This window comes from Vigna umbellata, chromosome 1 (genome assembly GCF_029865625.1).
Source record: "Vigna umbellata cultivar VRB3 chromosome 1, Vumbellata_1.0, whole genome shotgun sequence".
NCBI classification, from domain to species: domain Eukaryota; kingdom Viridiplantae; phylum Streptophyta; class Magnoliopsida; order Fabales; family Fabaceae; genus Vigna; species Vigna umbellata.
In genome coordinates this window covers 36,021,493-36,039,660 of record NC_142165.1, presented here as the reverse complement: position 1 = coordinate 36,039,660, position 18,168 = coordinate 36,021,493, and the positions used below count along the sequence as shown (strand labels likewise).

At 35.4% G+C, this 18,168-nt stretch overlaps 1 protein-coding gene across 2 annotated transcripts; it reads right to left on the bottom strand.

Annotated features, from left to right (window-relative positions):
- Window positions 1–3,354: 3,354 nt before the first annotated feature.
- Window positions 3,355–17,415, bottom strand: LOC124822273 (DNA-directed RNA polymerase II protein). Of its 2 annotated transcripts, XM_088102910.1 has the most exons (14): window positions 17,276–17,415; window positions 17,016–17,177; window positions 16,839–16,926; window positions 12,464–12,563; window positions 12,310–12,383; window positions 12,112–12,183; window positions 11,784–11,861; window positions 10,924–11,048; window positions 10,634–10,706; window positions 8,800–8,861; window positions 8,339–8,722; window positions 5,138–5,240; window positions 4,326–4,546; window positions 3,355–3,637 (listed from the first exon to the last, which is right to left on the bottom strand). In XM_088102910.1, exons 2-13 carry the CDS (start codon window positions 17,093–17,095, stop codon window positions 4,355–4,357), a joined length of 1,431 nt encoding a protein of 476 aa, XP_087959036.1. In that variant the 5' UTR covers window positions 17,096–17,177; window positions 17,276–17,415; the 3' UTR covers window positions 3,355–3,637; window positions 4,326–4,354. The 2 variants fall into 2 exon arrangements, with proteins under 2 accessions (XP_087959036.1, XP_047150222.1); XM_047294266.2 differs by having other exon boundaries at window positions 17,016–17,384.
- Between the last annotated feature and the right edge of the window lie 753 nt (window positions 17,416–18,168).

Sequence of the window (18,168 nt, the reverse complement as noted above, 5' to 3'; positions counted from 1 at the left end):
CTACAAGATGAAGCAGTAGGGCTTCTCTTCCCTTTAGCCTATGAAGAACTCTCCCCCTAATAAGTAAATGCACCACGAGTTCTTGCCATTTTTGTTAAAAATTTATTCATTAAATAAAACGCAATTAAATTATTAAACGACACCATAAATTAAAATAATTAATAATACATAAATTAATTAAATTAAAAACTTTGTTGCGCCCTCCAACAAATTTTGAAATTCATTGAAGACCTCAACGTTTTCCTAAAACCAAATCACTTATTCAAAGAGTTTTAAAAGTTTCAATTTCATATGCAAAATCAATTATCAATAATTCATTTTCATTATAATACTACGACGTGAAGGGAAGGAAAGGGAAGCTAGAAAATGTACCTTATGAAACAAAGTGAAGGAAAGGACGAGATAATGTGCGACGCAAAGATAAGGCCAAGAGGGATGACCAAAGGGAGAGGGAGAGGATGAAGATGTTAAGACAAAATTGTCTATACACCTACATGCTCTCTTGTTTTGAAGTTTAACCAAATAACATTAAATGGAATAATAATATGGAAATAACATAAGAAGAAAACATAAGACTTAGAACCAAAATCCAAAACACAAAAAACCTTATGAAAACACTTAGGGTTTTAGGAAACAAAAGAACAACTAAGTCAAAAGTGTTTAAGAGAGTTGAAGCTAAACGCGTAAAGCTTGTTGAGATTGTTGATAGGGGAAGCACTGGTTTAGCTTAACCCACAATCTTAGTAATATCTGAGTTTTTGATGATGAAAACACATAATTAATAACACATGTGTATTTTGTGTTACATGTTGTATGTTTACATGTTATATGCATATATGAGAACATGATTGTGTTGTTGTTGTGTTGTTCATTGCATTTAATTGAGTTATATATGTGATTTTATACATGAATGCATGACACATGTTTTTGGATGAAAAACCACAAGCACTAATGTTGAACTTTAAAATGTGTGGCAAAACAACCGTTGAAATCGATTACATTATGGGGTGAATCGATTAAAACTCGTGTATTTGCACAAACTTTTTCAAGTGTGTTGTGAGATTTTTTCAAAGAGAAAAGTTTTCAAAACTTTGCATAACACTATTGCATAATCGATTGCATGTGATATGTATTCGATTAAGTTTGTTACTGTTCTGAAATTTGTTAATGCTTGATATAACTGTTACAATAACTATATTTTTAAATATGTTGACCAAGCATTAAATGTTATTCGATTGCATTAATTGTGAATTCAATTAAGTGCTTTGACTGCTACTATCTGTTATAACTGAATTGGTGTATTCGACTGTATTAGTAGCTTAGTCTATTAAAATGCGTCAGAGATGTGTTATACTATAAATTGACGCGAATTTGATTTCTGTATAGACTTTTGTGATTTTCATATTCTTTTGTAGAAAAGTGCAAAGCTTACAAAAAGTGAAAGAGCTCCAAGAAACTAGTTTGACCGTGGTGATCAACCAGGTGTGATTTCTTGAAGAGCAAGATTGTTGAGTTTTCAAATTATGATCTATCTACAAATTTGGGTGTCTACTGCAAGATCAGGTTCTACAATCTGCTGAAGATTTGGTTGAGTTCCCTGTTGTGATAACAAGAAGAAGGACGTGTTGCGTTCTTGACTTTGAGGGTGCCTCAAAGGGGTTGGACTACAGGAGAGGGGATCACAAAATGTTCTTCACTTGAAGTGGTGTCTAAAAGAAAGTACAACCTACTTCAAGCAAAGTACTGAAAAAGCATGTCTGCTCTGACAAGTTGACTTTAACCAACGGTTGTTGCACACGAAGAAAGAGAAGACACAAGAATCAAGACCAAAAGCTTAGTCTAACGGAAACTTCTCCAAAAAACCTTTAAATAGAAGATCATTCAAATGAAGAATTAAGAGGATAACATACAATGAAATATTCATCCTTTGAGAAGCGTTCAAAAGAAAAGCACAAAAAGAGCTCAAGAAAAAGAAAATATCTGAGCAAGAAAAAAGAAAAATAGAAAAGAAGAAAGGCAATACTCTCGAGCTTCATTGTAATATTGCTTAAGAAAGAGAGAAAGAGAAAAGAGAGAAACACCTACGAGTGTTTAGATTGCATGTATTCTAATCACATCCAATAGTCTGAACGACTTGTGAGCAATCATTGATTGCAATTCTAAGAGAATTAAAATACTTGTTGAACTCAATTGAGTTAAGGAAATATAGGCAATGTTACTTAGTACCTAGAGTTGGGTGAATCCTGATCCAGTCTAAGGTAACAGGAGGTTATTCTCACTTGTAATCTTGTTGAAGATTATAGTGGAACCCTCTACAGAGAAGACTGGACATAGCTTAGTTGGAGTAAACCATTATAGAACTATTTGTGCAATTATCTCCTCGTGTCCAAACGCTTCTCTTATAAAACTTGTTGCATTTTTATTTCTTAATACATGAACCTTCCACACTAAACGATCATTCTTCAACAAGAAAGTTCTTACAAACTCTACGGTATACATTCTGAGTAGTACGTTAAAAGCAAGTATCTTTTATAATCATTTATTAGGTTGAGTATCTAAGCATTTATTGAAAAAACTCAAAACTCGACAACGTATTATATCAGAAGAGTTGCAAAAAGAAAATTCATTAACACTATTCAACTATATAAAAAGAATTACAAAATGAATTTTTCTATTAACACTATTCAACTTTCCTTCTAATGTTTTTCAAGTATTTTAAAACTGAGAGAAAACAAAGCAAGCAAAGGAGGAGAAAAAAGTGCAGAATGGTGATGCAATGCAACAGGAAGAAAAGAAGGGTGCAGGGTTAGGGTTTTGAAATAAAGAGGGAGAGAGAAAAATTTACTTTTATATTAATTATTATTTATAAAGGGCAATTTTGGAAATTTTGTAATTTTTAGAAAATGTGGAGATGCATTGAGAAATTTGTGGAGAAATTAGTACAGATGTACGGAGAAGCTTCCAACACTTAAATCATTCGAAGACTTCTTAACAATATTTTAGAGATCAGCAAAACAACTAAGCATTTTTCTCGAAGTTTGAATCAAAATTTTCTGAAGTACTTGAATGATAATTTTCAGATTTTCACTATGCATTTACACCGACTTTGATCCTTAAAAACGTTCAAGATAACAGGCTGATTGTTGCTCTTCAAAAGACAATTAAAAAAGGATGTGAATCTGATAACTAGTCAGATTCACCACTAGCAGTTAAAACTACTCAGGCGTCCAACTCCAGTGAAATCATGATGACAGACTATAATAGTGAATCAGTTATTACTGATGAGATTTTGGCGAAATTAATAAACCTTGCTTATATATTTACATAATTATCATTAGTCTATAATAATGCATATTTACAAAAACAAGAGGGCAACTAAAATATTCCAATTAGTTTACAAATTAATCCCATGATGACAGACTATAATAGTGAATCAGTTATTACTGATGAGATTTTGGCGAAATTAATAAACCTTGCATATATATTTACATAATTATCATTAGTCTATAATAATGCATATTTACAAAAACAAGAGGGCAACTAAAATATTCCAATTAGTTTACAAATTAATCCTCAAGAATCTTATATGGCCTTTCACACCATGCTACCTGACAAGAGTGAAATCATTCCCTTCAACCTGACAAGTACAATAAGTTACAATTAGCAATGGAGTAAAAAAAAGAAAATATAGGTTTTCATTGTATTACATATAATAAGAACTACTCGAACATGGAAAAATGCTGCATGGTTCAGGGTCAATGTAAAATCTAATATTCGCTAATTATGAGTGTTAAGGCTTCAGAATCACAATACATACTCAAAAAACTGAGGTGGCGGCTGTCTGTAGTTAAAAGTTTTAATGAAATGGCTGACTTGTGCAGCTAAAGCTAAAACTCAGGGCAACATCAATCATTTATTAATTTGAATCCATCAGTCATGAACCTTTCAAAGTTAAACTTACATCAGTTCAATTGCATTCTTACAATATATCAACTCTTCCATGCATATTAACCCTAAAAGGAAAAAACGCAATGGGGATAACATGAAGCAGTAAAAACTCCTACTTGGAACTCAACCGTGAAACTTTAATGTGTTTTGCTATAGGTTAATGAATAAATATCAGTGCTGCTTAGCACACTTCGAAGCAGTTTATTTTGGGGTTAATAAGCTTTAAATCAAAATATTTCTAGAGAGCTAGAAAAAGAAAACGAAGTGATAATTTCTCATGAAGTGTTGACCAAATATGCACTTGCGTGAAAAGGTGGGATTACTATCAATCTTGTCAACAACTAAGCCAAAAAAAAAAATTGTTGAAAGAGGCATACAGAATCCAGAAGTGTGTTGCAGATGAAGATCACTTTCTTTTAGCATCTATGAACATGGCTCGAGTCCAGTGCTCAACATCCTCGCTTTGCGATGGTGGGGGTGGAAAAGTTGGATGCTCAACAATATCCCACCCTTCAATAAGGCACTCATTTTTGCCGTCAGATAAATCAGTGGCGTAAAGAAAACTAGCAGTAGAACTTGGCAGATAATTTTCAATTCTCTGAAATAGGGAAAAGAATAAAATCCGTTAGTGATAAATATTGATAATAAAAATGATAATGTCCACTATATGAAAATATAAGTTATTATTGTGTCCGGATACATTTATCCTAGGTAATAATATTGCTTATGAAAGCAATATCTTAGGGACAGTGATTAACTATTGTACATAAAGATACAGTCCAGCTCCTCACAAACAAATAGAAGTGAGTGTAAGAAAGACACGCTGCTCGGAGTTAGGAAGTTACTTAAAACAGTTAGGATATTAATTATGTAGTAAGGGTATGCGCGAGGTAAGTAAATCAGGAATTTAACTCGACAATACAGATGTAGATCTCTTAAAAGGGATGTCAAAATTAACTTAGAACAAACATAGTATTAACTAAATGTTGAAGTATTTCTGTTATTGAAAAGAAAAAATTGAAGAATTATACCCAGAAAGTTTTATACTCGTTTTCAAGCAATTCTTAGAAATCCCCAAGCTAGACACTTGTTTTAACGGGTACCGATGAATCTAAAGCACTAAAGCATAAGAAATTCAATTAACACTGCCAGCGTTTTCCCACAAATTAGAAGTGATGAGAGAACCTACCGTTGTGGGCACAGAATGTGCACTTTCCAGTAAAGTGGTTGATGAAATAGCAGAGTTCATACTCCATACAGATTTGTTTAATTGTTGAACTTGCTTGCGTGTCCTGAATCAAAGGAAAAAAGAGAGAAAAATTCAAACTCAATGCTATCTGCATCTGCATTCTAAACAAGTACATTGCAGCAAACTTTGGGTAAAAATCATAACGTTACTCCAAACAGGAACCCTTCAAAAGTGAGAAAGAAGCCTTAAAAAAAATTCAAGAATCTGGATGGAGCTCTAACACATGCTCCCCTACACAATAGTGCCTCAGAAATTTTGAACACCCAGGTTACTTTGTTCTTCTGACAGCCAATTTCAACAGGAAATAAAAAGGCTAGATGTATAAGGGAAGTTAAGGAAAACAAATCAGATACTAAATGTTAAAGACAAAGAAAAGAGAAAATTATCAACTGGTCTCATTTTTCATCAATGTCTATGGCCTCATACAGAATCAACTAGTCTTCTATGGCCTCATTTTTACATTGACCCTGGACCGATCGCTATAACCCAGGCCGATCGAGAGTTACAGAACGGTCGGAGGACAAGCGTTATAGCCCAGGTCGATCGCTTTGAAAGACATCGAAGACCATTCCTTCAGGGATTATAATTCTGGAAAAGAGGTGACTAGAATATGCATGGAAATAAAAGGCTAGATGTATAAGGAAGTTAAGAAAAACAAATCAGATACTAAATGTTAAAGACAAAGAAAAGAGAAAATTAAGGCCATAATAGGCACAAAACGGTGTTTAAAAGAACCACAGCACAAAGATCGGTTTATTTAGGCTTTGCATTAATTACAAATTGTCTCCTCAACATTAGTGATTTTGTTGCCTATAAACAGATATACATTAAATGTAGATACTCTATCCGGATTATCAACATCAAGTATATTCAAAAACGGTCCATGGTTTCTTATAATCATCCATCAGTTAGAAGCTCCATCCCAGATCACTGGGAAGGATTACATTTAAATAACTACAAATACTTTTATACTACAAATACTTTTATAGAACAAAGTTGTAAAGAGATAATTAAGACATGTTATGTTAGGATATGGGGTGGCAGGGTATAATGGCTAATGGGTTTAGGATAGAAGTAAAGAGCGAGAAAGTTTGTTAGGCTGTTAGGGGGAGAAAGAGAGAATAAATAAGCCTTTTGGTTATTCTGTGGGGAGAGTTTTGGATATTATTTTGTAAATCTGGACATTGGCCAGAAGAGGGGGATTATGCCTCCGATAGGGTTAAGAGGGGGATTAGGCCTCCATTAACGCTATCAGTGTACTTTGTTCTCAATTTCAATACAGAAATCCATTCTTTCTTTGTTCTTTTGATTACTGTGAGCGTTGATAGTTAGGTTTCCAACCCAGAAACCTAACAATTTGGTCCGACCTACCGAATCTCCTTAGGAGAAGGGTCCAGAACGAATAAAGAAGTGGTCAAGAAAGGGGGGAAGCATGGAAGGAAGGACAATTCTTGGGAAAGGAGGATCAACGAACAGAAAAGGGAGCTAGTAGAATGGAGAAGAAATATGCAAGAAATGCGGCAGGAAAGTAGAGAACTCTTGCGAGTTCTTGGAGGAAGGGTGTGGAACCAGGAAAAGGGATTAGAAGGCAGTCCAGGGTCTGTAGATGAAGATCAACATACTGTTAATGAGAATCAGAGAAGGAGAAGGGAATCCTCGAGGGAGGAACGAGAGCGAAGACGAAGAAGGGGGGAAAAATTAAACGCACTAGAAGGAAGAATGGAGGAACGAATGGCGGCAATGGAGCCGTCAATGAATGGACGAAAGACGGAGATAGAGTCGTCAAGGGAGGAAATGAAGGTGAAAACGGCGGCAATTCGACAAGACTCGACAGCCACACACCAGGATCTTCAAGAAGTGAGGCGATTATCGGGGGGACGGCACCGCATTCAAGGGGAACAGTCTGACGACAGTCAGGCACCTGTGAACGCCAATAGGAGTACAAGACGCGAGGACGAAATTGGGGGCGGAGAAGGTGAGCGGTTCAATTGGAGGAAGATGGTGGAGTTGCTCGTGTTCGAAGGATTAGATCCATTGAACTAGATCAATTGGGCGGAGCGATTCTTCGAATTTCAAGGAGTAGCGGAAGAGAAGGTACGATTAGCGTATGTGAGCATGTAGGGGAGCGCTGGCAACTGGTTCAGAGCTTGGAAGGAGAAAGCCAAGAATCGTTCACGATGTATAAGGGAAGTTAAGGAAAACAAATCAGATACTAAATGTTAAAGACAAAGAAAAGAGAAAATTATCATATGAGTACACGATGATGAAGAGGAGCCATGAGATCAAGCCTCCCGTTTCCAACCTTGAGGACAAGGTTGTTCTGCAGCGGGGTGTAATGTTAGGATATCGGGTGGCAGGGTATAATGGGTAATGGGTTTAGGATAGAAGAAAAGAGCGGGAATGTTTGTTAGGCTGTTAGGGGGAGAAAGAGAGTATAAATAAGACTATTGGTTATTCTGTGGGGAGAGTTTTGGATATTATTTTGTAAATCTGGACATTGGCCAGAAGAGGTGGATTAGGCCTCCGATAGGGTTAAGAGGGGGATTAGACCTCCATTAACGCTATCAGTGTACTTTGTTCTCAATTTCAATACAGAAATCCATTCTTTCTTTGTTCTTTTGATTACTGTGACCCAGGAACCTAACATGTTACATAATTCCACAATTTAATAGATTAATTATCTCATTGTACACAAAATGATTGTATATGGCAGTTATAGGAGTAGTACCATTGGAGGAAAAACAATAGAAAATTAGTTAACTGGGTTTGGATACATAAAAGTCACTGGAAGCACTGATGAGAAGAATAGGATGCATGTATTTTAGTCATGTGAGAAGGAGAGGGAGACCAAGAAAAACGCGGAAGTTTTCACAATAAACAATATCTCAGACCATTTTGTTTTTAATCAAACCAAAAAAATCGGATCGTGTGATCCATGTACAAATGCTTTTTAAGATTTCAAAATGCCGCTAATGGGATAAGGTTTTTGTGGTAATTAATTCATACAAAAATGCTTCATAAAACATCAAAATTATGTCAACATAAGGTTAATTTAGAAATATTTACTAATATTTCTACAAAGTATATAAAGTATCATGGATTATGTCCATTTTATGTAATATTAAATCAATAGAACAATACCTAGATTGAGCCATTTTCAAGGAAAAAACAGATCGAACTTCCTTCGATGATGAGAGTGTAGCCAATAACTTGGCAAATGACTCAAACGTTGATCCCTCTGATGGGGCATCCAAACATAGGTAGTTGTAACAGTAAGCTGTGATGCATGCAACACTTTTCTTTAAAAGTGAAATCCCTTTCTGCAAATCTCTATGTGTTTGAACAGAATGCGAAGAAGCTAAAGAATAGCTAGAGTTACTATTCCCAGATGAATCTGGACGATTTCTCTTCACAGATTCCATTGAAGCAACTCCGAAATTGCTTGAGCTTTTATCAGTAGACCATGAGTTTTCTCCAGCAGTAGAGCAATAATTTTGTCGAGGAATGAAAAGGGGATATTCATTGCTGAAGAAAAGAAATTATACCAGGTTAAAGTATTTAGTTCCTGATACTCAATCCAAATATATTTTCGACCAAAATACCTCCTTGAGGATGGACGTGCATCACAATAAGAATCTCGTTGCCATATTCGAGAGCAAGAACCCTGAGGTAACAAAGAAAAAGAAAATATGCATTACAATTGCAAAATTACATTATTAATTTACATTAAATAGGAAAATAAAAGGATAAAGTGCATCATTAAGACAGTACAGATGGGTCATTCATAAAAAAAAAAATGAGAATACAAGTTGGAGGACTAAAGGATAGGAAATGTTAGACAATTTAAACACTTAATCACATTTTGCATACATCAAAACCCACTAATATTAAACATTAGCAAAGATATCAAATTTGTTTTTATGTACATTCAATAGAATGTACAAAAATATGTAAAAACGATTCTCTTTTCCCATACTCCTGTTAACTTTCAGCTAGGTGAAATCTTAAAAATCTTATAAGCATCAAAACAAAATACTTGCATCAAAAAGACAGCATTTGGAACAAGATCAATAATGTTCAAAAAGGAATACTTTTATGCAGATAGCAGTAGCAGTGTATACAAATGAAAAGTTATAAGCTAAAAAATTAAGGAAACCACAAAAATTTTACTAGTTTCACTTGTTTAATGAGTTCTTAGGATATAATGTGATAGGATATAATGTTTGCAGGATAGAAGGAAACAGATTAGGAATTAGTTGTTAGTTGGTTACTTGGTTGGGGGGCCTTTATAAAAAGGCAGGGAAGTCTTGTGTCAGAGTCAGCTTTTGATATTTGTTGTATAGACATGAGGTTGTTCCCGGAGCCGAACACTATCCTAACTGGGACAGCGGTTAGGATAGGCGAGAAATATTTAGAAATAATTATAGTAAATAAGGCCATATTCTAAGGAAATATTCAGTATAAGTTAATTATAGTAAATAAAGCTATATCCTACGGAAATATTATAAGTAATTATAGTAAATAGAATTATATTCTAGGGAAATATTTAATAAAAATAAAGCTAGATTCTATTGTTTAGGGCATGATTTTGATTATTGAGTTTTGTTGATAGGCACTGTGAGGGAGGTTATGCTCCCAAGTAATTGAAAGAGGTTATGTTCCCAATTATTGTTTACTTTTGTTTATTCAGATATTACCATCAATAAAAGAGATTCATTTGTCCATTATCATTCAGTCATTGTCTTTTCTACTTACTGTGATCGTGATTAATTACGTATCCTACAGGTTCCCTTCATATGATAACACGTTGATGAAGATGAGCCATGAGATCAAGCTTCACGGTCCAAGCTTGAGGACAAGGTTGTTCTGCAGCGGGATGTAATGATAAGATATAATGTGTGCAGGATAGAAAGAAACAGATTAAGAATTAGTTGTTAGTTGGTTGGGGGGCCTTTATAAGAAAGCATGGCCTTTATAAGAAGGCAGGGAGATCTTGTGTCAGGATCACCTTTTGATATTCGTTGTATAGACAAGAGGTTGTTCATATGGAAGGAGAGTGCTTCCTTGAGAGTTGGGTGTTGTACATTTGTATTCTTTGATTACGAGAATAATAATATATATTGTTTTTGTGTGTGTGTGCTGTTTTGAGTGAAAGATTGATTCGTTTACCAAAGAAATCTATTAGTTCCACTCGTGATTTTGAATCTTTCCAATATATTTTAACCAGTAGTAGAGAGAACCTAATGTTAAAAGTACATTAAAAAGTCTGCTGTTAGTATGCCTTAAGTTAACACATCAACATTTCAACACGTAAATTTCAATGCTATTGTAACATTCAATGGCCATCAAATAATGATGACCAATAACAATGCTTGACCTGAATATCTTGAACACGTTCTTGACTTAACATTTATCTATTGCTCGGACATTGCTTACCGCAAAACCTGAGTTATGAAGTGCTGGGGCAGCCAAGTTGTGAACAACAAGATTTAAAAGTTGCACCATGTATCTGCTTTGCAAGATGCAAACAGGAAATAACAGGTTACTATGTAACAAAAAATATTCTAATTTATAATTTAAGCAACAATAAGGAATTTTCTAATTGACATGAATATATTACAATTTTTTTTTAGAACAAAAGTGTTGTCTACCCCAGATATAATTCACTTTTAAAAATGCACTATGCATGCAGATAAGACCTTAGACAAAAGAAAAAAAATGCTTACCCCAACGAAGCAGAAAGTTCTTCTGATGGAACAGAGTGGGGATCAAGTGCTCTGGGTAATCGTGCATTGCAAATTTGATCATACTGACTACGACGACCATCCCTTATCTCTCCCTCTATGGCCACCTGACAAGAGAAGGACAAAAACACCACAGCAATGTTTGAAGCGGGCATAATAACACAGCATATAACGCTATAGTTTACTTCATTCTTATTATGTATCACAGAGATAGCAATTTATTATTTCAGACCAAAAACTTATCCATTATAAAAGAGATGCCAGCATCTCAAGTTTCCCCTATAGGGAGGTTTTTCTTAAATTTTTATCTTTATTTTTTAACAATGGTTTTTGTAGTGACATAACATTAGTACTTCTATTTCCTTGAGCAAAATATATACAAAAGAAAACAAAAATCTAAAAAGGTCGTACAATTTGCAATTCATTTCAATTAACCAAACTTTTGAAACGTATAGAAATGTTAAATTAGAAATAACGCTCTCTCTAAGGCTCTCTCTTCCAGCTTCAACCAGTGAAGAAACCGTGAAAATATAATAGCCGCACATATTCATCCAAACCTGCTTAAATACACCATTTTCCATGTGGTGATGATGCTGATTGTCCTAAACTGACAAGATGGTATAAAAAAATGTTTGAAGAACAAATAGTGAGTTGCCAGAGCAAATATCTATGACAAATCCGCAATGCATATGATTACTGTAATGAACTCAAGTCCCACTGTATTCTACCCGAGAAGTAAGCACAATAACTGACAATCACAAGAGGAAATTCAACTTAAAGAATCAAACACATATTCACTGGTTCAAACCAAAATAAAATCAATCATCATTGGTTTATATTACCCGACGTTGTGGAAACAACTTGCATATCTGTTTTATCACCACAGACTGCTTATGAAGACGTTCAGAGGTAATTGCCACCTGCAAAATAAATTTATAATGGTTAATTTCGAGCTTACATGAAAAGCAACAGATACTCCATCTATGACTTTAAAAAGAAAACATCAAGCCAATATAAATCTTTAACCTTGACATGTAATTAAATCTTAAGGAAAAACCGAACAGTTTTAAATACTAATTTTTATATCATATTATTTTACTTGTAAAACCAGTACTATGCACAAGACAAAAATACCAAATATTAAAAGTAACCATTAAAAACAGTGCTCACATGCCCTAGGCTCTGGGTGCATATAAGATTGGGGTAGAACTTCTCAAGTTGTTCCACTCGATTCTTTTCCAACTGTAAAGACAAAAAATAAATCATCCACCATCAACATATACATTCAAATTAAACTAGACCAAGAATACCCATATGATCATAGCAATAGTACTGGTGCAGTAAAGTCAAAAACAGTAACTGAAGTACCGTAGAAAGGGCAGATTCAAGTAACCCATATTTAAGTTTCAGATCAGCAGACACAGAATCTATCTTAGCTCTTCCTGTGATGTTAAACATTACTTTAGGTTCAAAGTGAAATTTGCATCTATAGAAATTTATATTGTGTACAAAGGTTTCCAACCTTGAGTAACTTGTTCATTACTGCGACGAAGTTTCTCCTTCAACCTTGCAAGCTTTTCATTTTGAAGCACTCTCCAATTCGCCTGGTCATCTCCCTTTCCCTTATCCACATTATGAACAAAATAATTAGAACAACTGAATACCAATGTCACAAGGTGCCTTGCAGAAATATATGGTTGTAGCATAGCACATTAGCCACCAATGGTATATTCCAAACTACATATTAGTCAACTATGGTGAAAGCAATAAAAAAAATTGGCACCGAGATTCATGGAGAAAGAAAAAGGGTACTATCATAAGCATGCAGAGCATAAGGCAAAACGAATAGAAAATAATCATGTTATTTATACCCCTTACAAGTAACTTAATAGATTGGGAGCAGGAATAGGAATTAAATTTTAATCTGGGGTGCATTACACAATGCCTATCAGAGGTAACTGCAGTCAGAGAAAAAAAATAACAGAATTGAGGGACAAGAAGGCAAGTGTCCAGAGAGCAGAGCTCTTCCAAGCAAGAGAGGAATCTCTCTGCTCCAAATATCCACTAACAGATCTCAAGGATAATCCCAACATTATTACAAAGGAAAAATGTTAGGATATAGGGTAAGAAGATATAATGGGTAATAGGTTTAGGATAGAAGGTGGAGAAATTGTATAAATAAGACCCAGTTATGTGGTCAGGGGCATCATTGAGTATTATTTTGTAAATCTAGACTTTGGCCAGAAGAGGGGGATTAGGCCTCCGTTAGGGCTAAGAGGAGGATTAGGCCTCCATTAGCGCTATCAGTGTACATTGTTTTCAATATCAATACAGAAACCCATTCTTTTTACAGTGTTAATTGTTTTTTGTGTGAGTGATTGGGTTGCCTTAGTCAGGTTTCCAACTCAGGAACCTAACAAATTGGTCCGACCTACCGGATCCTTTTGAGAGAGAACGGTGAGATGGAGGGGAGAAATGAGGGACACCTAAACGTGGTGGAGAGCCGGCTAGAAGCGATGGAGGTTGCAGTAGACGGATTGAAGGTCGAAACCGCGGCATTGAGACAAGATTCGGCGGTCATCCGCCAAGATCTTCAAGAAGTGATGCGATTATTGGGGGGACGGCACCGCACCCAAGGGGAACAATCCGACGGCAGTCAGGCGCCTGTGAACACCAATAGGAGTACGAGACGCGAGGATGAAATTGGGGGCGGAGAAGGTGAGCGATTCAATTGGAGGAAGAGGGTGGAGTTGCCTGTGTTCGAAGGATTAGATCCATTGAACTAGATCAATTGGCAGAGCGATTCTTCAAATTACAAGGAGTAGTATAAGAGGAGATGGTACGATTGGCGTATGTGAGCATGGAGGGGAGTGTTGGCTACTGGTTCAGAGCTTGGAAGGAGAAAGCCAAGAATCGTTCATGGGATTGTTTGAAGGAAGCCCTGGTGATAAGGTTTGGAACCATTGTTGAGCGGTGACGGCATTGAGACAGACGGGGATGGTGGACGAGTATGTATAATACTTCAAGATATTGGCGGGTCGAACGAAGAGGGTGTCGGACGAGCAGCTGTTAGGATATTTTCTTGCGGGATTGAAAGAGGACATCCGGAATCAACTCCGACAACATGACCAATAGGAATGGATGGTGGCGATGCAGATCGCAAGGGAAAAGTAAGAAGCAAAGTGTTGTGGCAAGGTCCAGTGCAGAAGCAGAATATAGAGCTAAGGGATCAGCTACTTGCGAGCTTGTGTGGCTTAAACAATTGCTTAGTGAATTGAAATTTGGAGATGTCACTCACATGACACTTATATGTGATAATCAAGCTGCTCTCCATATTAGCTCTAACCCTGACTTTCATGAGAGAACCAAGCACATTGAAGTTGATTGTCACTTCATTCGAGAAAAAAATCATATCTGGAGATATCAAGACTGAGTTCGTTAACTCAAGCAACCAGTTGGCAGACATATTCACTAAGTCCTTACGAGGACCTAGAATTGATTATCTTTGTAACAAGCTTGGAACATATGATTTATATGCTCTAGCTTGAGGGGAAGTGTTAGATGTTAAGATGTGTTTTTGGGCTCAACCTATTCTGTATTAAGGGCATTGGCCCATACCTTACAATATAAATAAATTACCCTATGTGTATAGAAAACACACAAGGGATATTTTCTCCCAATCTTCTCTATTTCTCACAGGGCCAAAGCTTGACTTACACCTCTCAAGTTTAGAAGAAAAATAATTTCTCTTATTCAGTCTCAATAATATATATATATATATATATATATATATATATATATTGTTGAAAGTTTTCCATTGACTAGAGATAAGGCCAATTTAGAGTATATAAGTGGGTGCAAACCTTACCTTACAAACCAGTTTTGTGGGGTTGAGTTAGGCTTAACGTCCATTTCTTAACATGGTATCAGAGCTATGTTAGAGCTATATACCTCGGCGTGCGGAGATGTGTTCGAAGTTCTACATCAACTAGAGATAAGGTCAATTTAGAGTATATAAGTGAGTGCAAACCTTACCTTATAAGCCGACTTTGTAAAGTTGAGTTAGGTTTAAAGTCTACTTCTTAACATTTTTAAAGGGTACTGGGTTATGAAGGGTGGAGGCCACAAACAATTTTAAAGGGTGTTGAACTTGTAGCAGTAAGGGAAGAGTTGTTGTACTAGAATTCAGCCCAAGTGTGCCATATGTACCATTTGGTTGGTTGCTCAAAGTAAAAGCAACACAGAAATATTCAAACAACAATTCACCACTTCCTTTAGTTGATTTGTTTGCGGAGATGAAATAATTCACTCCATAAGCTAACCAAGAAAAAGGGGCCCCTAAACCGTAAAATTTAGCTACCTCACGAACTAAAACTTCTGCAACAAACCTTTATGTAAAATGATGCTTTAGGGAAAGCAAATGCACATATTTGGGCAATATGCCTACGACCGCTAGTATCATCACAAATTCATCTATGGTAGACCGATGATAAAATCAAGGGAAAATATCTACCCAAACAGCATTGGGGATGGTAATGGGATAGGTTGCAGTAACCCAGTACGAGACATCACCCAATATTTGTTACACTAACAAACGTCATACTTGCACATGTGTCATTATGATTTGTTTGATTCCCTTCCAAAAGAAGTCAGCAGCAAGGTTGTGTCTTAGTAAAACCATAATGTCCTCCAACAAACGTCGCATTATGCAGTTTTAAAAGAGTGAGAACAAAGGTAGAACTTGCATGGAGCACACTTTCAAAAACAAGAACCCATTGCAACAAGAGTAATTGGGAGTAGGAGCATTACCAATTTCTTGGGCATATCCTAGATGGAGAAGTACACATGATCCTTCACAAGCCTTCCCACATGATCCTCTCCAGAGAACGAGGGAAGGTCCAATCATTTGGTATGTACAGTTTCATTAAAGTGGTTGATTTTTGTGTTTGAGATCTAGGAGAGGAAATGAGAATCAAGAGTCATGTTGTGCACATCTCATCAGCAATGGTCCAAATAGAGAATGAGAGGTCAACGATAATGGAGAAAGAAGTCAAGCTTCAACTAGTGTGACTTCATCATTGCAAATTGTGCAATGATGGTGGCTTCATGGGACTGGATTGCAAGCTTAATCAGTGAGGCCACATTCAAGGATGTCGAGAAGCTGTGACATCATTCTTATACTCAAATGTGAATGGACAAGCTTCTCTCAATAAAAGCACCAATGATAAAATGTGTATCATTCTTATACTCAAATGCAAACGGACAAGCTTCTCTCAATGAAAGCACCATTGATACAATGTGTATCAAAGGTGCCTACACATAGAATGAAAATACAAAATAGAGAGACAAGAGGACAAGTTTCCAGAGAGAAGCAAGAGAGGAATCTTTTTTGGTCCAAATATCCACAAACGGATCCTAAGGATAATCCCAATATTCTTACAAAGGAAAAATATAGCCAACCACACTCCCCTCTAAAAGAATCAGCCATCCCCCAAATATTGTTCCTTTGCTAACCGGAACAGAATTACCCCAAAACAGAAATATCACTAAACAATCCATCCTATAAGACTGTCAAACAAAATACCGGCAGGGGTGGTTTCTACCAATGCAAGTGAAGTCCTATATGACTGCAATAGTACAGGTAATGCATCATGTACACTAGGGAATTTCTTCCTTTCGCTTCCACCATTGAATTAAAGGTCTCCTATAATTCATTGATGTATTTATTTTACTCTTTTTCATCTAATATTTGCACATTCCCATACCCCTAAGCTTAAAAATTTTGTTGCACTCCATGCATTTAAAATAAAATTGAAGAGGAACATATTAATTTTCAAATATCTACTAACCTAGAATCATGCCATTTAGTGTATTACAAGACAAGCCGTAATTCAAACCTTGCGGACAAGAACATCGCTTAATTTTGAGTACAAAGAATCTCGACGGTCTTTCAGCAACTTCAAGGAAGTATTATACTCATTCAACCTAAAAATATCATCAAAATCAAATAAATAAACAAATCAACCAATCAAATACACGAAACGCAATAACATAAAAATTGCACTAAAGAAAACCTGTAGTTAACACAGATAGAACAAATAGAAGCTTGATTCGAATTATCGCATATGGCACAGTTACTCGTTTTCCTCGTCATATTCAGCTTCTCGCGAAGAACAGTGTCCTACCGTGTCGAATGGCGTGGATTTCTCAAATTAGCTAAAGAAACTACAAAGGAACTGCAGTTTTGCGTTGGATAAGGTTAATTACAGGTTTGGGAAATGAATTGACCATGAAGAAATGTAGCGAGTGAGAAAAAACGAAGGGAAAGTCAAACTTTGAAAACCCTAACACGAAGAGATGAAGAAGAGAATGGCGGAAGCAATGGCCGCGCACCAGCTCGTAATCACATCTCCGTTTTCAGTTGTAAATATAGCAAGATAAGATCTAATTCGGTTTTTGTTTTCATTAATTAATCAAAACGGAGAAGAAAGAAATTACTGCTTTTTTATTTTAAAATTAAAAATACATATTAATATATTAATTTGACACTATTTACAAAAATAACCCGCTCGTAGTCACATCTCTGTTTTCAGTTGTAAATATAGCAAGATAACATCAAATTGGTTTTTTCTTTTAATTAATTAATCAAAACAAAAAAGAAAGAGATTATTGGTATTAACATATTAATTCTGACACTTCAATTAGGTCCTAACTATTAACATTGTTAAAATTGTTAATGATATAATGATCTGACATGCTTATTTAGTAATTGTTACATATGACACATATCATATCATATTGTACTATATTGTATTGTATTATATTGTATTGTATTGTATTATATTGTATTGTATTAGATTATATTATATTGTACTATATTATACTATATTATACTATATTATACTATATTATACTATATTATACTATAATATATATTATATTATATTTTATATATATGTAGTTTTCTTTATAACAATATTAGCATAAAAATTTGAAAGACATGGGTTTTGGTAGATCGTGAACGCAAAAATTAGGATATATATAGAGGATTACGACAAGATTGGAACTCAAAGATTACGCTTCTAGTGACAGTGATTTCGTTGGAATTGAAGGTTGTTTGTATTGAAGGTGAGTTTCAGTTGTTGTTAGGTTGTCCTTTGGCTTTTTTTACTAGTTTACTATTGCGATTTGTGTTTGGAGAATCAATAGTGTTGTTGTGGTATTTGG